This window comes from Haplochromis burtoni, unplaced genomic scaffold (assembly GCF_018398535.1).
Source record: "Haplochromis burtoni strain Fernald_Lab_line unplaced genomic scaffold, NCSU_Asbu1 Contig_329, whole genome shotgun sequence".
NCBI classification, from domain to species: domain Eukaryota; kingdom Metazoa; phylum Chordata; class Actinopteri; order Cichliformes; family Cichlidae; genus Haplochromis; species Haplochromis burtoni.
This window is the reverse complement of record NW_024582690.1, coordinates 668,354-690,278: the sequence shown is the minus strand read 5'-3', so window position 1 is coordinate 690,278 and position 21,925 is coordinate 668,354. Positions and strand designations below refer to the sequence as shown.

Below are 21,925 nucleotides of genomic sequence, written 5' to 3'. Positions count from 1 at the left end.
TATATATATATATATATATATATATATATATATGAAAAAGCATCTGAAAGCAGTCATTCTTGTTGCTCAACTTAATATGATTTAGATTTTTTTTATAGGTAATCTATATATATTTTAGGAATGAAAGAGTCGCATCAGGAGGTGGTCGCCATCCTCAAAAAAACAAAAAGCAAAAACACTCAGAGAGCACAACTGCTCCCGAAGGGCAAGAAGTATACTAAAACGTTCATGTGTTATGCTGATGTCTGCATTGTTAATACTGAAATGATCTAGCATAGTAATCTTTTTGTGTCATTGTGAATTCTTATAATGTTGTATTGAGAAAAGGTTTTAAAGAACTCAAGCAACAAAAGTGCAAATGTCTCCCAGTGAGTAACATTTGCTTTAAAGTATGGAGATAAGCCACTGGAAACCAATTTTTTTTAAATAATTTTTTATAATTCAGTCGACCCTGACCTTTGAGAAGAATTAGATGAAATCTTTGGCTTCTATAAGCTGGAAAAACGTGACATATATTCATGCAATGTGTGATTTTTGCAAAACATTATGACATCTTAGTGACATTGTACGGTAAAAACAGAGTATTGAAAATTGTGTTGTCATTTCATATAATATATTACTCTTGAAAACGTTTTTTTAAGGTCAGCTTTGACCTTGGGTGCTAATAACGAAAGTCAAGGACAAATGCTTAGCCAACTTAGGTACTCATGTCCTCCACTGCCTAGAATATTTTTCAAATTTGTGTGACCTTGACCAAGAACCAATTTTTTTCAAAATGAAGTCAGCTCGAGCTGTTATTGGTATCTAAAGACACAAAGTTTGAAAATGATATCTTGAAAACTGCGAACACTAGACTGCCAACAGACAAACAGGCAGACAGGCGGAACGATTACCAAATTGTGTGGGGTTGATCTCCCTTCACTGATTGTTTTTTATGTTATTGTACAAACAGATATTAAAAAGCTAGTAATGCGGTGAAAAGGACATTGCATGAAGTCAATGTATATACTGATGTCCAAGAAGTAAGCCAAAGCTTTCAAGCTTAAACTTGAAGATGCAAAAAACCTCAGTAGTTTCACAAGTTCTAAGTAGTAAAATGCTAAAAACAAAAAAAACAAAAAAAAACCTTAATGGATATTTGCAGATCAGACATGAAAAGTAAACATATGTGTTATGACAGGTGAACTTTGGTAGCTTACACTTACATACAAAAAAGTTTCTACCCAAAATGCTGACTTTAACTAATCTTATTACCTTTAACTTTTCCTTAGAATTTGTTACATGTAAGATGTTACATTCAGTGGAATCTGGTAAAGACAAAATTTTGTTTATTGATACACATTCAGTTCATGCCATGCACATTTTCCTTAAAGATTAATTATTTGAATAAAACAACTTTTGATTTTTACTCAAAATCATTGCATCATGTTTGTTTTGGGTGAAGAATCATTCTTTTGAGTGTAGTTTCTAACAAACTTCCTATTTTCAACCAGACTATAGTTTGCTAGAATAAATGACAAGACAATAAACAGTTTGATTTGATTATATACACAATGTCTGGATGGATGATGCAAAGCAGCTGAGTGTATGTGTAATGAAGTACCTCTCATAAAGCTGGAGGAGGGGTAGCAAAGTGTTAGGAAAGATCTTTGTTGGTATACTACATGGATAAGTGCAGATTGCCAAAAAGGTTCATTATTTCCAGTTTTATTAAATGAGGAAAAACAAAATGAGCAACAGATATTAGGAAGATCTTTTTTCTGCTAGCAAAGCACTGAGCCCGTCTATATTTAGTCAGAAATACAATCAATGCAATTACTACAATAATAGCAAGTGGAGTGAGACTGCAGTGAACACTTTCTTTTATAATTAACATTGCCAGTACAGAATAATTGACTTTGCACATAATCAAACCTCCATCAGCTAAAAGCATTATAAGCTGATGGAGTTCTTTTCTCAGTTACATTAAACAACATTTCCAAACATGTATTTTCTTACTCGAGGCACGTGTGATAAGGCTCTGTATTTTTATGAACATGTATTCTTTTGTTTTTTGTTTTTTTTTAAGTCAGTGTATAGTGGCAGTGTCGCTAAATTTCTCCTACATGTAGAGCTGGGTGAATCACATCATTTATTTCCTATGGCTTTCTAATTTTTAATAACAAAACTGTCAACTGGAAGTGTTGGCAAAATGTGGGACAAACTAAGTGTTTCAAAGGGAATAGGTGTGCGTGTGTCTCTGTGCCAGAAATGTTCCTGTCAGTCCTTTGTGAGCCACATCCCTTCATCTATTGTCAAAAAAATTGCTGTGTCGAGGGAACTTTAAAAAAAAAAAGAAAACACAGGTCAGCAAAGAAAAGCCATTTAAGTTAGGAGATTACTGGAAATCTAACCTGCCTATTTCAAAGATAGAGATTACATCAAATTTCTTGAAATAATATGTATTATTATACAAAGTCCTAGGGAAATAGAGTTTGATATTTTTTCCTTCTTTTCCTCTGGATATTTTTCAAACCCAGGAACTTGCACTAATTCCAGAAGAACTTATAATTAGATGAAGAGGGGGAAAGCAATTTATCTCAGTATGGCTGCTTATATGAAAAAGCAGTCTGGCTTCATTGTGCCATCTGAGGTCATTTAGTTTCAGAGTGGCCCTCTAGCCCCAGGGACTATCTACCTGAATCATCCATTAATCTTCCACTCTAACAGAGGTCTCTGCCACTTGCTGCTTTATGCAAGGCCCTTTTGTCCGAATAATATAAAAGCATGTCATTCTACCGGGGGAAAAAAGCACTTACTGCTTATCCTAGGATTGCTGTATTATCCGTGCATTCATTGTCACTTAGGTTGTAATTTGTTTTCGTTACTGAAAGACTTAAGTAATGGTCACTTAAAATAAGAAGTGTAACGTTTACAAAGGTTTGAATTCAATAGAACAGGGCTTATAGCACATTCATTGCCTCACAACGGAACTTCACTGAGGAGAGAAGTTGATCTGAGGCACAATTATTCAGGAAGTCCCGTCAGTGTCATTTATGTGCACATTGGTAGTCAAGACCACTCACACTGCCAGAAGCTACACTGGGAGAAAAAAAGATGTGTCAACACTGAATTGGTGGTACCCCTCAGAATATCAAAAAAGCATTCCTGTCAGCCTGGCTCTGTACAGTGGCTGCTGCATTCAATTCTATTCAGATGGTTCAGATATGAATGCCTTGCTTTGAAAATACTCTGGACAGAGACTGACTTTTTTTAAGTCTCCCAAATTCTACTAAAATAAATCAATAAACTGTCCCTTTAGCACCTAGAGAGGGAAGAAGAGTTATTGCAGGTCACTATAGTGTGTTTCTGAGTAATTCATCTTTATCCAGTGCTGAAATACTTCTATCGTGATATGGGAGGAGTCTCTCTTATATAATAATAATAATAATAATACATTTTATTTGAGGGCGCCTTTCAGAAACCCAAGGTCACCTTACAAAAACACAATTAATAAAAGGAACAATAGTCATAAAATACATAAAATAAGTTAAAATTACAAAACAGAGCGTGACAACAGATAAAATCAGCACTAGAGCGAATAAGCCAGTTTAAACAGATGTGTTTTGAGCTGTGTCTTAAATACGGAGAGGGAGTCAATATTTCTTAGTGCAGGAGGAAGAGAGTTCCAGAGCCGAGGAGCAGAGCGACTGAAAGCTCTGTTCCCCATAGTGATAAGGTGTGATGACGGAACAGTAAGATGAATAGCAGATGATGATCTGAGAGTGCGGGAAACAGTGGTGATATGGAGCAGGTCACACAAATATGAAGGAGCAGATTTATGGACACACTTGTATGCAAGAAGTAAGATTTTAAAATTTATCCTGGCTTCTATGGGCAACCAGTGAAGCTGCTGAAGAACTGGGGTAATATGAGCACTTAACGGAGTGCAAGTTATGACCCGAGCTGCAGAATTTTGAAGAAGTTGGAGTTTATGAAGGGACCTTTTAGGGAGACCAAATAGGAGGGAATTACAGTAATCAATACGGGATGTAATAAGACTATGGACAAGGATGGCAGCAGCATGGGGAGTAAGGAAGGGACAGAGTCGGTGAATATTACGTAAATGGAAGTAAGCAGACCGGGTTATGTAATTAACGTGAGACTGGAATGAAAGAGTATTATCAAGTATGACACCCAAACTCTTAACCTGAGGGGAGGGAAGGGTGGGAGAATTTTCAACGTTAATGGAAAAGCTGTGGGATTTGGTTAAGATAGTCTCTCTTAAAATAATAGTGACTACAAATAGTACAGGTAATCACTGATTTTTTTTTTTCCCCCCTCACCCGTTAATGTTCAAAGCCGATGGCTCTCCCTCTCTAAGCCTGGTTTTGTTGGAGGCTACTTCCTGTTAAAAGGGAGTTTTTCCTTCCCACTTTCACAAAGTACTTAGGTGGTAGCGTGATTTTTGGGGTTTCTCTGTATTACTGTGTCGTCTTTACCTTTCAATATGTAGCTCCTTTTCCAGCAATGATTGTTGTTGTGATTTGGCGCTTTATAAATAAAACTGAATTGGTTGAATGATTTAATGATAGCTGTGGTCATATTCTATGAGGTGGGGTGGCTGTAGTTCAAGAAGTATCTACTCATCAGAAGGTTGGTAGATCCCTGGCTGCTCCAGTCTGCATGCCAAATACTCTCCGATGGATCCATCGGAGTAGGAATTTGTGTAACTGGTAGATACAAAGTGAATGAAGCATGTTGTATAAAGTGCTTTGAGTGCTCCAGGAGAGTACAAAAGCGTTATATAAGAATCAGTCCATTTACCATTTACGATGCAATCGCACTATTAGAACGCTAAAGTGCTCTCTTTCCCCTAAATTGGATAACTGAGCTTTTCTGTTTTCACCAGATACCAGCTGAAAACCATCAGGAGATTTTTCACCAACACTTTAGACACCACTCTACACCACCATCATTCAGCAGAGTTAAGAAATATGGAAAATCAATGCCGAGGCACGTTGAAGCCTTTCTGGCAGTTGCCCAATACCTTACTAAGATATTTTCAGCCAATTTCCTAGACAGGGATTAAGTTCAGTCTCCAACTAAAAGAACAGTTCAATGAAGATCTGCATTTGAAAAGTTTTTAGTCTTTGACCATGTCCACATGTGGGAAACACTACAGTCCTGTGTTTTTACTGTTTTTGTGGCCATTATAATTGTCCTGTTAATTACATCCTTTTCATTATATCCTGTTTTAATTTTGAAGATTCTCTCTTGTAGCCTGCCCACTTTTTGCTTCCTGCTTTTGTTGCTTTCCCTCCTTTCTGAGTGTCTGCCTTTAGCTTTTCACCGACAGCCATGTTGGATTATCTTCACCTGTTTCCCTCCCACCTGTCACCCCTGTGTATATATGTACATGCATTCCTGTCCTCAGCTTTGCCAGTTTGCACTTTGATGTTGAATTACTGTTTAGATTTGCTCTTTTAAACTTTTTATTTTTGCAGTGTCCAGCACAAGCTAATTTTTGTTATTTACTTATTTGTTTGCCTCTGTATCCTACATTTGACTCTGCTCTTAACTAAACTAATGCATGGTAGGTCTTTTTTGTGCCCACTCACAGCTGATATATCTTGGATTCCTCACTCTTTCCATTGTTTATGTCAATGAGATGCTGCATGGATGATGAGATGGCATGAGCAAAGCTGCTGCCCAGTTTAGCTGGAAAGGCTGGTCTGGCAGTTGTGGGTCATTGTCAGAACAGAGACAGACTGACTTGCCAGGATTTTACACAAAACTGTTTGGCACACCAGGAGGATCTGCAGCACAGTAAATGAGGCTTGGTTAACATAAGGACAAGCAAACGTGAGGAGCTTGCCACGCTGCCACGACTGGTGACAGAACAATCCAGCAGAGAGGTTGACGCAGATCAGGTGTGCCAGCTGAGGATCCAGGTGGAGGACAGACATGCCCAGGAATCCTCACAGACAAATCCTCACAGAGACAAAAGACAAAGGGAGTGGAGAAAACAGGAAAAGCAACAGGCAGGTCATCACTAGAAGCTTGAGGAGCTTGACAAACTCTAGATTGTCTATCTGTATTGATTTTAACTCTTCATCCTTCATATTGCAACAATCAGTACTACAGATTACATGATAGTATAACACTCTGTAAAGAAAACTCAGCAAGAGTCATTCTTTTGGTCTCTGTGTTGTAAACAACAAATTCTGAAATCTCAGACTTGAACTGTGGTTCGAAAACAAAACTTAGAAAACAATTTATTTGTACTCTGAATAAACAGTCTGCGCTGATGTCTTGTATGAGCTGACCCAGTAAATTGAACTATGAAACGTCTTGATGCATGCGCAATCTTCCAGGTAAGTAAATCCAAAAAGTTTGATTCTGTTGATCTGGACATAGCGTTTTCAGCGTGCCCAGATGAACAGAGTGAACCTGTTTGCGCATGCATCGAGACGTTTCATAGTTTAATTTACTGGGCCGGCTCATACAAGACATCAGAATCAACCTTTTGGATACTATGAAAAATTAATACAGAGCTCTTGAATTGACACCCATCCTCTTCCTGATCAAGCTTGTAATTATTTAACATCATTAGTGACAATATTTGAAGGTTATAAAGCCAGACTCCCCCAACACTGCTGTCTATAAGGTTTACTATCTGTATGCGATATGGTCCTTTCCACACCTCAGCGGCCTGTGCAGGGTGTGAAGTCTCTAAATTGCATGGTCCATATGGCCCTTAATGCTCCTCAGCAGATCTGCTGAGCGCTATTTTAGCATACGGCACCCCGCTGCCTCTAAGTAGCTAATTTGGGTGTATGGAAATGAAATGTCCACACTCTGTATTTACTGTAAGACACTCCTCCATTTGTACCGTAATAATAACTGCAACCAGAGAAACACATTCAAGGGTCAATCAGCTTTAATAGCTCTGCTCTCAACAGCTAATAATCAAAGCTCCATTTCTGTAGATTGCATGTTATGAAGTTATAAAAGTATTTCAAATTTTGAAAGAAAGAATATCAAGTTGGAAGTAAATGTTTCAAACGGCATTAAATTCGGTGGGGTGGGGGGTGTTTAATGAGTTGGTTCAGTGGGCCATGGTGCCAGAGATGACAAATATCACACACTGAACACGCTGCCATCTTCCACACTGGTGTTAGCTAGCTATAATGTGTGAAGATGAGTCCTTGCATTCCAGAATTCATGATTTGCAGCAGCTGATTAACTGTGCAAATTTAGGAAGCAAGTTAATGCATCAGAACAGCATTATCCAGTTAATGGCTTATTAATGCACCGTGCTTTGGCTATTGAAGTATTTAACATTTAAAAGGTTTTCAGTCCTTGTAGTATTTCAAACAGCAACTTCAATTCCTTGTTTCCTCTGTTTCCATTATACGTGTTGTTGAACAGACAATGCACAAGATTGGCTTTAAATGTTAATGTGGAGGATATAACTCTGATGTGAATGCTAACGCTGCAGGAATCTATGGAACAGATGGCTTCCAGAGTCTTAAAAAGTTTAGATGATATCTGGCAGAGGCAACTTTGGATGATTTCTGCAGGAGTTTGTGAGTCTGTAAAGACACCAGAGATGTACAAGTCGTATCGTGAGAGGCAGTAAAAAGGGTATTTACCTAAATGTTCAATCTCATTTCATACCCCGTACGAGCTGAAACTGTAATTATGCCAGATGAAAGCACATCCTTTTTTTTCTATTTTCAAACTAATTTGTGCAGATTATAGTTTCAGGCTTTAATGGACACAGGCTTTAATGACATTTACAGGACGTAGCAAGCGACAAAGCAAAAAGGTGAGCTGTCGTGTTGTTTCAAGAGAAAATCAAAAGCTTTCAACTCATTCACTGCCTTAAAACAGACACATCTTTCAGAGGATCCATACAATAGTGCCACATTTTCCTGAGAGTATCTGGCAAACTAAGTAAATGCATACCAGCCAGGAGGCAGCAATCTAAATAACAGTTCAGGGATCAAGCAATAAAGCCAATGTCTCTGTCTAGCCTTTGCACTGTAGAAAAAACAGAGCTTAATCTTTCTCAAGTGAAGTTTACCTCTAACATAATATGGTACAGTGAGTAGAGAGGTAAGCCTTTGCTTATGAAGAAAAGAAGAGAAGCAGTTTTCATCACACCTAGTGATACACTTTTCTTCATGTCAAGTTTTTTTTTCTTTGTGTGTCTCAGTGAAGATGTGCTGTTCTGTGTGTTCCTTTCAGTATCTCTACAAAGTAGACAAATTAGCACATTTTACTGGAAAACTGGTAAACAACAGCTCTTTTTTTTTTAAGAAGCTCTATTTTAAAATCATCTACATCACACATTCATAAGCAATGTGTCAGAGAAGAAGCACTGAGGACAACCTCTGCAGGACAACAGGAATTGAATCCAGTATTATGTTTAAACGAGCTTTTGCCCAGGTCTGAACACCAAGGCAAAAGCTCTGTGTTCAGACAGTTCTACACACTGGAACTCACTATTTGCTCTGTATTTCCTTTCTGTATGAAAATCATCAGAATCTCCACTTGCTTGGACTGTATTATTCATCACAGTGAAAAGTTAAAAAAGAATAAAATTAGTGCCCTGACACTGAAATAGAGTTTCTTCAAGTTACTGAAAAGACAAAAAGGAAACATTTCAGTGCTACTGAGTTTTTGGGAGATGAAATTCAGTGTATGTGTCTGTGGGCAACATGAACAAGGTGAAATGGGAAAAATCACATCCAGAATTCTTCTACTACATATCATACATTTGAAAAAACCAAACCAAACCAAACAAATCAACATTTTATGTCATGATAAAAATTGAAAAAAGCAAATAATAACAAAATTATTTGACAGCTTTCTTGATGTCAACAAATTCCATGAAAAACACTAAAACCGTCAGAGGGTTAATCTGTCTTAGTTTAATTAGACTTTTACTGACCTTTAGCCCAACGCCCTCAATCAGGACACAGATATAAAATGATTATTATTTAATTTGGTTTACTTTCAATTAGTTTCCAGATTGTGTTTTCTTGTTTCATTTTGGCTTTTAATCTTTAAAAATGGTTACATTTATGGAAACATTACATTTGGAAACATGTAAAATTGTTAGTTTGATTTTTTTCAAAAGTCTACTTTATATTTTTATTTTATTTAACTACAATGTTTTTTTCATATAATTTTTGTTTTTAATTTAGTTTTAGTTAACTACAATAACCTTGGTTCAGATGAAGAATCCTAACAACATCGGTCAGTCTCTGTCCTTCTCCACAGCATCAAAGCTCAGGGTCAATCTCCTTGGTGACCATGCACCAAACTTTGTACCAAAAAAATCACGGCTGCCTGATGACACATCGTAATGGCTATAGGAACTGAACTGAAACAATAATATTTAGCTGAAGAATCATCTTAATTTACATTTATCCAAGATATTTGTCCAAGATTATTAAGTGATTGTCACACAGTACATTTTGAATACGGTGAAAGAAATGATCCTAGATCATACTGCAAGACATCTCCACTGATGGCCACTTTCAGCATAGTGACAGCACTTCTAGTGAGTATGAAGTCAAACTGATGAATGGTGCCAGACCTTGGGAAAAAGAAAAGCCATACAGTTTAATGGAAATATTTGCAGGTAGGAGTAACATATTGTTAGTATTTGTTTGCACAATGAAAAAGAATAGTGTTTAGAAGAGTGTTTGTCACGTCTTTGAGCAAACCTTTTCACTGCTATTAGAGGATGTTTGTCTGCAGTTTGTCTGACTTCTGTTACATTTTTGAGAGATCTGATCTCAATGACACAGCAGTAAGTTATCATTCCAATCACGTTGTTGTTGCCCTCTGCAAGAGAGGCACTGTGTGTGTTTGTTTGTGTGTATGTTTCATTGTAGCAATGTGTTTACCGCTTTCTGAAGAAAGTTGAGCGCAAAAGTGGGTCATGCTTGGGATAAGTGTTGCTATATTTGTCAAAGAAATCAAACCACAAAAACTTGCAGGGACAATTGTCCATCACGTCCACTACTGACAGTTTCTGTGTGACCCCATAATTGCCTTCCAGCCACAGATTTTGTGAACAATACAGAAGCCAGTGTTAGCGATTTGTTCCCTAACTTATTCTGCCCTCGCAGCAGGTTAGCGTGGAGGGAAAAATAGCAATTTCCAACATTTCCTACTCTGTTATTGAATGAAGACACATGTTTTTAAAACTGTGGTGCTAAAGAAGTACTTGTGTGCCATAAAAAAGATTTTTTTTTAAAAAACTGCAGCTCATTTGCTGTCATATTAAATAGAATATACAACTTAGCGGTTTAGAAGCTAAATTTGTCTTTCTTTTTTAAAGACCTGTGAGAAACAAATCACGTTCTTGGAGAAGTGACAGTCTACTAGTCTCTCACTCTGGCCAACAAAAATGACGTTAAAGCATTGATTCCCCTGAGTGCCATTAAGGTGTCCCTCTGGAGCTGACATGGGTTTAAAATATCACCTGATATCGCCAACTCATAACCTTGTCACTGTTTCCAACCTGTCTGCCGTTAACAAGGCCTGTTAAAGCCACATAAGAGACAAAACTCTACCACCTGAAAAGGTACAAATACTGTAGAAACCAGGCCATGAACTGTCAATCCCTTTCCTTTCACAGGGCAGAAAATAAGACCTGAACTGTGATAAAGCAGAGGTCAGGTCTACACTAATCTGGATCACCCTGAAACCTTTACCATCTGTTCTCCCTCATCAATAACTGAGTCTTTTAAGATAGATAGAAGGCCACAGTAGAAGTTAACACTGTGATTAGTTTATGCCAGCATGTTACACTTTGGTGTTATTTTGACCAGTTTGTTAACTCCCAGCTTTGGCTCATATGCAAAATGAATGAGCTCGAGGTGCAAGTCTTTGAGCAGGTCAGCGTCTGCATGCATCTCTAAATATGGGAGAGTTTCCCAGAAGGCCCAGACTTGTGGAGGGAGATTGATGCAACAACTGGAAAGCAAGAGATTTTCTGCAAAACTTGTCTGTTTGACTACTTCACCTCTGTAACCTCTGCTGTTGTAGTTGAAAAGAAATATATATATGTTTTCCTTTCAGCAGCAACATCAATTATTTAAGTGTATAATGCACATCTCACGTATAAAAGTATGAACAATAAAAACTTATGGCACTGTTTACATTATAGTTTGTGCAATAACCAGTGCAAGCATAACAATGGCACACCAAGGGTAAACTATGCAAGCATATATATGTAGTAAAGAGACACTTGAAAGCATTCTGTTTTTGCATGTGGTCCATCTGTAGTCCAGGCAATTTTAGCTGACTGTTGTACAAGGTAGTCAATGTAGAGAGCAAAACCTCTTGGTGAAATATAATTTCAAAAGCGCAGGCTATTGTCTACAACAGAGGTCCCCAACCTTTTTTGCGCCACGGACCGGTTTATGCCCGACAATATTTTCATGGACTGGCCTTTAAGGTGTCGCGGATAAATACAACAAAATAAAACCAGTACCGGTACCGAAAAAAAGAAAATTTATTCATAACACACGTGAAAAGACCCAGGAAAACCGAGTAAACGATAAAAACGATAACAAAATAACGCTGAAAACAGATAAAAACCCTGAAAACTATACATTTCACACCTGAGCCTCAACTCTCGCCGCCCGGTACCAAACGACTCACGGACCGGTACCGGTCCGAGGCCCGGGGTTTGGGGACGGCTGGTCTACAACAACTTAGCTTTTTGTTAGATAATCAGCTCATGGTGTGACTCTAAATGAATGGAACAGGAATTCTTGGCCTTGATTAGAGTTATCCATTGTCTTCTGGTTACATATAACACACTGAAACTTTGGGTGTTGCCCAAGTCATTGGACGGGTTTCTAATTGGACCAAGGATATCTGAAATCGTGTTTGAGTTGATGTGCTCTTTTTTGTGTTAACGCTAGCACAGCAAGAGAAAATAGGAAAGGACAAAAAGAAAACTAAGCCCCTCTCTCATTTTAGCTAATTCGAAGTCACCTCTGGCCTTTTATAGTTCTTGTAGTGAAGTTTTGCCACTGGTGTATATATTTGTTTCCTCTTCCAAATTACAGCACAAGTACAAAACACAAGTATTTTTAAATAGCCAAGGTTGCCCCTGACTGATTGAGTCCTAGATGAAGGCTGTCAAGCATGGGAAAGAAATCAGGGTGCCAAGCCCGGCATGCAGAGCAGTGGCACTCATGAAGGCACATCCGCCAGTCTGGTATAGAGCTACAGATTTGGGCATTGCATAGGGAGTACTTTAACTCTGTGATTAATGGGTAATGATGGGCTTTCAGCAGGCACAGCGGGACACTGCTGCATGGCTTTATTCCCTGGGCTGTAATATTCAGGCAGTCGTTCAACAAACGTGTCTCATCAGGAGCTTAGTTCTTCATTACACAATATACACTATATTTCTTTTCATGTCTGCCAGGGTTATCACATACAAGAAGATTTAATCTGCTGAAAAAGACAGTCAAAACATGAGACATAAAAGCTGTCTGTGGATTTAACAGCACAAACTGACTAACTAGAATAAAACTTGGATTTAGCTTCTGGTGTCAGTGCAAATGAGGACTCCTTGTGCTTGTGTCATTTTCTTGAACAGATGTTTATATCACCTGCTGTGTGCCAGCAGAAACATTTTAGGGTTTTCAGTCATGATCGTTCATTTTTCATTCAGAAATACAAAAACAAATCTAATACAAAACAAAAATCCCCAGCCACAAGTTGTTATACCAAAAAAAAAAAAAAAAAAACATAAAAAAAAGCTGCTTTCCACTTTCAACACATAGCTCTACGTGTTTAATTTAGCATGGTTTTACACTGGATGCCCTTCCTGACACTTCCCCAAAGGGGACTTGCATCTCCAGCTGGAAACAAACCAGCAACCTTTCGCTTGCCAAGCAAATGTGTTTTCCACTAGACCACAAGTTGTCACACCAGTAAGTAGTTAAAAAAGAGTAAAGTTAATGCTTTGGAACACATGCATTACCACCTATGATGTGGAACGGCCAGACTCTAGCAGTTCATTTTGAGAATACCCACCAATGGTGGAGAGTTGTGAGTTGCCTGCTAAGACCTGGAATTGTTTAAAATCTCTCCAAGCTGATATGCTTGACATTTATTGGAAATGGTTGCAGATTTTACTTAACTAAATTTTATATTGCAGGCTATACAGCAGGGTACAAACTGCTGGTTACACTAAAAAAATAACTTCTCCTGCAAATATCTAAAAGGATCTGCACCGTTTTGAAACAAAAAAAGAGGAAACTTTGGGCAGTTGAAAACAAGATGAACTTGAACCAGAATGATGGAAAAAGAAAGGTGTGGAAAAGGAAAGGAACAGCTTGAGCTGATGCATATCACATTATCTGTCAAACATGGTGAAGACGATGCGATGACATGAACATGTTCAGTAGAAAGTGGCAGTAAACACTACTGGAACTGGGTTGCCAGTGTTTATTGATGATGTGACTTTTGATAGAAGCAGGAGGATGAATGGTTAAGTGTAGAGGGCTCTAGAAACTCTAGAAATGAAATAATATTGACAACTATTTACATCTATTTACAACAAACTATTTACAACACGGCAAAAGCTTCCAGAATACAAATTCACACGCAGCCACATGCACAGTTCGTTGGGAACAGGAAGTAAGCTGGGGCATGCCGGTTGAGAAGGGTCCTCATTTATAGCCGGCCTCTCCCAGTCCTCCACCAATGGTCAGCCTCCACCTGGAACTCACATAGCAGCAATAACACAGGACACAAACTATGCCCCCTTTCTGGTGTGGCAGACAAAAAACACAGTACAAAAAAATATCCATAACACTGAATCATAACACTTTATATATGAGAAGAAGCTAATAGTTCTGTAATATATCTCAGAACATTTAATGTGCTGCAAATGTGTGAAAAAGGAACAGAGTGAATAGTCTTCACAGATGTTACAGGATCATCTGCCTGTTGCTATACTGTAAACACTCTGAGAACACTGCACATTCTGAGTAATTCCTCCACTTAGATTTGAAAGAACTACACCATGATTTCTAACACTGTCACATTGACTGAAGCACTCTTCTAGCTCCAGGGTGGTTTTTTTGTCCAAAAACCTTTTTTTTTTTTACCATTTTCCCACAATCTCACTGTAACCCTTTAGGTTAATTTGTCTACCCACCTGCTTGCAAACCTCTTTTTGATGCCCCGTAGATTTAAACTTAAACAAGCATATTATTTTCATCTAAAAGCTCTTTTGGTTGAGAAAATGAAATAGTCATTTAGTTATTTACCATTAAAAAAATAATCTAAGCATTCCTAAAAGCAGATCACGTAGTATTTGCATTCTAAATATATTAAAGAAGAAAGTCTGAGGCAAAGACACATAATGAGCAAGAGATTGTGTTTGACTTTTTTTTGTTGCATCTCTCTCCCCTCACCCCCAGTCAGTCATGGGAGATGGCCGCCCTGAGCCTGGTTCTGCCAGAGGTTTCTTCCTGTTAAAAGGGACTTTACCCTTTCCACTGTCACCAAGTGTTTGCTTATAGAGGGTGTCTGATTGTTGGCATTTATGACGATCTTTACCTTACAATATGGAGTGTCTATCATGGTCTGCGGTGGGTGGCTGGAATTTCCATAAGGCTCCTGAACTGACCTGGGATCCGCCCCTGGGCAGGGCCAACTCCAGCTCCTGCACACCTGGAGCCTATTGCAGGCAATCAAGCCAGAGGGATTTAAACCACACGTTGATGTTCATTCACTGCCAGTTTGTCATCAACACATGTTGGTAACAGGCCTTATACTTCAAGTTCTTGCTGTGATCTATCTTGTTAACTTGTGCTGCAGTTGCTGTATTCACCTTGGCTCACACTCCACCTCCAGACTCAGGATACCAAGCAATCATTCTGAAAATCTCTCTGTGCCTCACCTGCCTGCCCTCCTGCCATCACACTCCATCTGAAGCGCGGGATCTCAGGCCAGCCTTTCCACGCCACTCACCCTCCTCTGGATTCTCATCACCCCCCTCTCAACACTCCATGTCCCCTACTGCAAGTAAGAATTGCTACTCTTACAACTGGCCACTTCAGAGCTGCCTCCACAACCTCCCTAACTCCTCTATCTTCTCTCTTCAGTGTGACTGTTCCCTGCTCAGCTCCACTCCGCATCTCAGGCCTCATTCCCTCGCCCTAGCCACGTTCCCCAGGCCACGCCTCGTCAAACTCCACGTCTTATTGGGGTTTTTTTTTGTCTTTGCTACGTTTTCTTTTTTGCACTTAAACCTAATAAATTGTTACATCATCTGCTGTCTCTGCTCTGGGTTTCTGCACCTGAGTCCTGTTCAGTACAGGCCACTCGGCCCCGTGACAGTGTCTTGAGGTGACTTTTGCTGTGCTTTGGTGCTATATAAATCAAACTGAATTGAGTCTAAGATTATCTGGCACTATTTTTATTTTATTTATTTTTTTTATGTTATTTTTTAAATTTGCTACTCGGTTGCAATTAGGAAACATTCGTGATTCAGGTTAAAAGTGATCATTTCCCAAGATTAAACATAACTTAGTATGCTCATTTGAGTAATTCTGCCCAATTTTGTGACACAGGTGTATGTTTACGGTGACCACTGTGTACATCGGCGTACCCTCGCCCTTACGTTGCTTGTCTGTGTTTCATGGCATATAGTGTGATGATATCTGTGCTTCTTTATGTGGTATGGAGTTTTTTGTGTTTTCTCCTCATGATGAATCACTTGTTGGAAGTCATCATGGGCAGAAACCCTTTTTCTTCTCCTGACTTTGCCCCTATATGTTACATATTTCTCTATCTATCCCTGTTTTTGCTGCCTATCTCCCCAATGTAAGTTTGTATACTGTATGTATTGCCTGTATGGTCGACTAGGTCTGTCATTTCAGCTGCAGGCAACTGACAGATAAAGCTTATCCTTATTTCACATGAGTTTAATTGTTAAAATAGAACTATATGTCATAACCTATAGGAAGCATAGCCTTCTAGATTTAGATAAACAGACTGCCAGTGTAACTATCAAGCTACAGTAGATACAAAGAGTAACTGAGTACAGGGAGAATCAACCGACCTGACTTTGTCCACAGGTAATACAATCTGCCTACTAGCACCTCTGAGCTCACTATGTGGTTAACTATTGGCAATCAACAGAGGCATTTTACGTGAAAAAGAAATGTAAGTGAATTAACAAAAATCTGTAATCTCACACAGACACATTCTTTTTCTAAATTGTCCTCGGTTGCCTGTGGGTGGGAATAGGAACCCCTACATAAATTTGCTGTGCTTCAGTAGATAATTCCACACATGATCCTGATATTTATAAAGAAACAACAGACTGATAAATAAACGAAGTGGACAACACTGTGCATTTTAATTGCCTTTCTTTTCCCTATACTTAATATTCTGAGAGGCAGGAATTTTGTAGCCTGCAAACACCACCGCCTGTCTAAAAACAATTTAAATTCTCTTTCCCTCCCCTTTCTGCTGGCTGCTCTGCAACCTGTAATTTCAAATTACATGTTGTTTTACCCTTCAATTTTTTCGGGTTCTGGATCAGTGGATAGGCAGTGTTGTTTACAGTCTAATTTGAATAGGTGGAGGAGTGACCTGCATCCCAAAGCACTGTCCCCGGTGTGGAAAAGGCAAGCACTGTTGGAGCAGGCGATGCATGCTGCTGCAGTCTCTGAGCAGATACCTCTGTTCTTGCCCTCTCTAGTTTGAGTTGACGCAGGTAACCCAGACAACCTGACAATGTAGACAAAGTGAAAGCAGGCAGGGGAATGGACCTTAATAAGGACAGGCGCCAGAGGAAAGAGCACTGGAGCAGCAGGGATGAGTTCGGAGAGTTGTGACGCAAATTCTTGTTAAACAAACTTCTCATTTAGAGAAGACTCCCTGAGCTACGGTATGTTCATGTGGCTAATATAATGGGCTCCACTTTGTGAACTGCTGTGTCAAATTGCCGCTTGAGACTGTAAAAAATATTTTCTCTGTTGTGACAAATAACAGCAGCCTTCTACAGACATTCCCGATGTCCTCCACTCACAAAGTTCCGTTTGAAAACCCCTTTCTCACCTCCAAAAAACTGGAAGTTTCTGTTGTCTGAGCGGAGGGGAACTTCGCAGTTCGAGTGATGAGAATATCCTCGAATTTCATATCGGCTTCTCAGTTTAATAGGAGTCACACATGAACGCGGATGTGGGTCACTTTTAATGCCGTCCACCAACTGACTGGATACGTTTAAAGCCCATTAACTCTCCCGGTGTTGTAATTAGAGAACCCCTGCTCACGGATTGTGGACCATTCCTCCGTTCCTCCACATCCAGGCGAGGTGAGAGCGGCGCAGAGCACCAGACGGACCGGAGCGGGTTAGTGTGGGTACACGGAGGCGCGTCACACTCACGGACTCTGTACATCGCAACTCCAACACAAATGGATATTTACGTGGCTCTGTTATCCCTTTTCTTTTTTACCACACCAGGTAAGCACAAAGCCCGTGTTCACTCTTGTAGCATCTTATTGTAGCAGAAGCTTTTTTTTTTCTTTAAATATATATAATTTCTTTTTCTTTACGCTTCCCAGTTTGCACATTGAGTGCAAGGATTCCAGAATTGTGGCAGTGCCTTTAATTTTTCAGTATTATTTCAATTATTTTTATTTTCAATCACCTACAGTTTGCAGAGTTAGAAGACAGGTGATGGTCGTGGACACATACAGCGCTTTCCCCCTTTCTTTTAGTGGGCAGCCTTAGCAGCATCTTTCGTGAAAAATAAAAACTGCGTGACTTTTTCCACAACCAGCCATTTTAAGTGGATAAATGCAGAAAACCGTGACCGGGTCTGTGTTTAAAGTGAATCAACATTGTTGTTAAAACACTGTCAGCTTCACTTCTGTCAGCAGATTGTCCTCTCACCTCCAAATTCTCTTCCACAGCTTTGGCTTTCGGTTCAGATCAAGACTACCAGCTTGATATCATCAATGAACTTGACCTGGCAAATGCCACCTATGGAATTACCCAAGTGGCGGGTCTTCACAACAGCAGCAAAGCCTTCCTTTTCCGAGGTAATGCACGCACTCTGATGTTTTCTCCATCAGTCGCGCTGCTCAAGTTCAAGAAATGGCTTTGTCTTCTCTCTTTATGATTGCGCGCACTCACTCGCGCACGCTCTTTGTTTATTAGTAAGTGTGAGGAAAGCCACACGGCGCCACACCTTTTGGTGTCACCGGATTAGCGGGGATGCTGAGAGAGAACGCTCCGGGGAGCCTCTCTCATAATTACTCCACTCTCATTTTGTCCCATGCAGCAGATGCTCAGACTCTTTCAGGCACGCTGATGCGCTTAGTCTGTTAGATATCTCCAGCACTTTGAATGCTCCCAGTGATATCTACTGCCTAATGCCAACAACTGGTGGTTAATGGAAACCAGGCTGCTTTCACTGTGAGGATCCTGAAGGACGCACAGCATGACTACAGCGTTTAAAGCCTAAAAGGAGAAAAATGTCAAACTCAATTGGCAGTACTTTAAAAATGATCAACCAGTTTAAATTAAATTTGAGCTTTGTTGTGGTTTGAGAGGGCTTACCGGTGTCACCAAATTGCTTTCCTATGCTTTGCTGGCTTGCTTCTCTGCACTACAAAAAAATGAAGACTATTTGGCACAACTCGTACCGTCTTCCTGTAGTGCCGTCAGCTTTGCAGAGGCGGAATTGTTAGAGTTGTGGGACAGAGGAGACAGTGTGATGCACCCGTGTTGGATGCACAGCACTGATAGAAGAGAGAAAGAGAGTCAAGATTACTAAGAAAGTTACAGGAGGGTTTTTTTTTTTTTTTAGGTGATGAGTTGCTCTATATGTGTTTGTGTGTGTGCTTTGATTCCCTCTTCTGCAAGAAAAGTTAACAGCTATAGAGTGGAAATCAGTCTTTGTTCATGTTTTACTTTCCCGATATTCAAAAAGGCTTCAAGTCTTGTGTGTGTGTGTGTGTTTGTGTGTGTGTGTGTGTGTGTGTTGTTGGAAGTAAACTAGTAAGGTTTTTTTTTTTCTTGCATTACTATTCAAATTTAAAGATATGGGCACAAACACCAGCAGCTTGAATTCAAATTTGGTAGCTCTGGGTGTTGATACTCATATAAAGCAGAGTGGCAGTGTTTTGTGTGTATCTGTGTGTGTGCAAGTAGTTTTATTTTCTAGAGGGTTTGGCTGGATGAGCAACTGGCCCTGTATGAATGAGTGCAGAGCAGCTTGGCCAAGTCTTTCAAGTTGAAGCTATCCAAGATTCAGGGCTGGCGGGCATATGGGAACCTTACTTTTTACACGACCCACACAGGCCTACACCGCAATCCTACTCCAAGCTGTTCTCCCCACAGTTTCTAGGCTTCCAGGGTCGAGGTGCAGAAGCCAGATAGGAAAACAGGAGGTCGATCCAATGGGGAAAACTGGACCTGTGACTGCTGGAGAGGATGCTTGTGTTGAGACCTATTTAACACTTTGCCTAAACTCCCACTACTTTCATGGCCCTGTAACCCAGATGGCTTCAGCCAAAGATGTAGCAATTACTGGGTCTCTTGTGAAATAAAATTTAAAAAAAAAGTTGATTCTTGAGCCACTGTAGCTGATTGGGTCAGAGATTATTCGAAATGACCTATTTACATTTTGAGCAATCATATTGTGCTCTGGTCTGAATCTATTTCATTTGTTAGATTGCATAAGTTGTAGACTAACGTGAAATTGAAATGTTGGGTAAATGGCTGGAAAACTGGGGCAAAGCGGCGTTCCAGTTAATGTGGATAATGCTGAGGGGAGTGTCTTTGGCTGGTACCAGTCTCAGCATCTTTCAGTTGGCAGTTGATTTAAAAACAAAAAACAAAACGGATGGTTTTCATGAGAAAATAGGTTCCAATATCACTTCTCTGTTATTATAATATTAACGTACCACCACACACTGAAATCCAGTTTCTGAGAGGCAAGCAGGTGCAGCCACTGCTAAAAGGTTCTTAGTTGAATTTGAGACTTGATGCTGTGATGAAAAGAAACACAGATGCTAATAATGCTCTCTACTGTGCGCTGAGAGCAGGGAACAAAACTCAACTAATTTCTAAGATCTCTGCATTTTTTATTTTTTTTTTTGTAAAATTTTGCACCTTTTATGAACAGGACTGTTAACATTGCTGGAACGTCTGTGATGTATTGAATAAAGTTAGTTTGCCCAGACAAGTGTTGACCTAGTTTCTCATCCTACATTGGAACCCAGATTGTCAGCCTCATTACTCAGACCCCCCTCTGTCCCAGTGTTGGTTTACATTTAAAGTAATGGTGATTATTAGTTTGTATTCTTGTATTCCCCGTGGGTATAGTTTGCCTCTGTTGGTTTGTCACTTTTGTCTAGACTGAAATATCTCATCGCATAAGACCATCCCTGTGAGTCTGATAGAAGTGCACTCAGAGCTTGAAAATACAGTATGAATGTTCTGTAAAACACCTGAGTGACAGTTGAGTACATTACAAGACATTCTTACTTCCCAGCGAACAGACCCTGATATTTTTCTGAAGCTCAGCTCAAAGCATTTAGTTTAAACCTAAAACTAAATGCCTAGTCTTCATGAGTCTGTCTCTAGACTCAAATTAGGCCATATCTAAATAATGTCTGGCCTAAATAGGTCGGTTCGAGGTGTATTGCTGTTGATTTTTCAATATTTCATGTGGAGCCAACCATACTTTATAGGCAGCTTTGATCATGAGTGCATCATTACTGCTAGAGTTTTTTGTGAGCTGTGAATTGTAAGGGAAAAGGCATTTATATTCTTATAGTACTATCAAATGTGATTGCTCATTAATTGGTGCCACATCAGGCTGGTGCAGTGTTGATCTCTTTTTGGGCTGAACTGGACTGGATGCAGTAGTTGTTTATGCTCTCTGGACAGCGTGTCTTTTGGTCACTATTGGGGTAAGTTATCTTTTTAAGTCCCAGTTATACAGGCCTAGAGACTGGTTTGTAACTGCCTGGGAACCACCGGTTGTGAGGAAAACATGAGGATTGGTTGTTGAGTGGTGGCGGCAATTGCTGTGATATCAGTTGCTAAGCCTATATTGCCCAGGCCTAGAGACCAGTCGGTGCCTGATTGTCTGGATGCAGTCTGATAGGAACAAAGCAATTGCCAGGAGGTTTTTGGCAATTGCAGTTGCGACCTGTTTTGCCCAGCATCTAGCAACCACTCACCAGTTGGTCAGGGAATGGATATTTTGGTCTATCAAGACTGGCAGCTAGTCACTAGGTCAGTGTGGCTAAGGAGTTATGGAAACCATATCGTTTAAGTTAAAGTTAAATCAAACCCCTAAATACAAGCGGATACATCATCACTGTTATCCAAAGCATTTATTTTTTATCTTGTAATAACAAGGCTCTGAAGCAAATATTATTTAAATTTTTTTATCCACCCAGCCGTTTTCTTTGGTATCTTCACAGGGCCAGAAACATGTCTTTAAGTCACACGATGGAGGGAATTTGCCATGCATAATTTTAATTTTGGTTGAGCGTGTGCTTATTTAATTGCATGAATCAGAACCAAATTTGTATTTTATACACTTTCAAGTAATTAGAAATTAGAACCTATTGTCTTTTATATTTTGCATTCAGTTGAATTGTTTTTTTTCTTCTTTTTTTATGCAGTATTCTTATAACGAGAAAATCCTTATTTAATTGTTTAACCTCCTAGGACCTGGCGTCCACATATGTGGACATCACATTTTGGATTGTCTAGACCAAAATACAAAATTTTGCTCTACAAGGGCCTGATATCCATTTACGGGAACATTATATTGCCACTGTTCTATCAAAATTTAAAACGAATGTCCTCATATGTGGATCCCATTTTTGAAACCAAAATCATTACATTCAT

At 39.4% G+C, this 21,925-nt stretch overlaps 1 protein-coding gene across 1 annotated transcript in view; it reads left to right on the top strand.

The window, feature by feature from the left end:
* Positions 1-17,079: 17,079 nt before the first annotated feature.
* LOC102292316 (protein kinase C-binding protein NELL1) overlaps positions 17,080-21,925 on the top strand; it is a 322,495-nt gene continuing 317,649 nt past the window's right edge. Inside the window, exons 1-2 of the mRNA XM_014340030.2 lie at positions 17,080-17,512; positions 17,965-18,093. Of these exons, the coding sequence (XP_014195516.1) occupies positions 17,464-17,512; positions 17,965-18,093 (178 nt within the window). The 5' untranslated portion in view covers positions 17,080-17,463. The remainder of the gene's footprint in view (positions 17,513-17,964; positions 18,094-21,925) is intronic.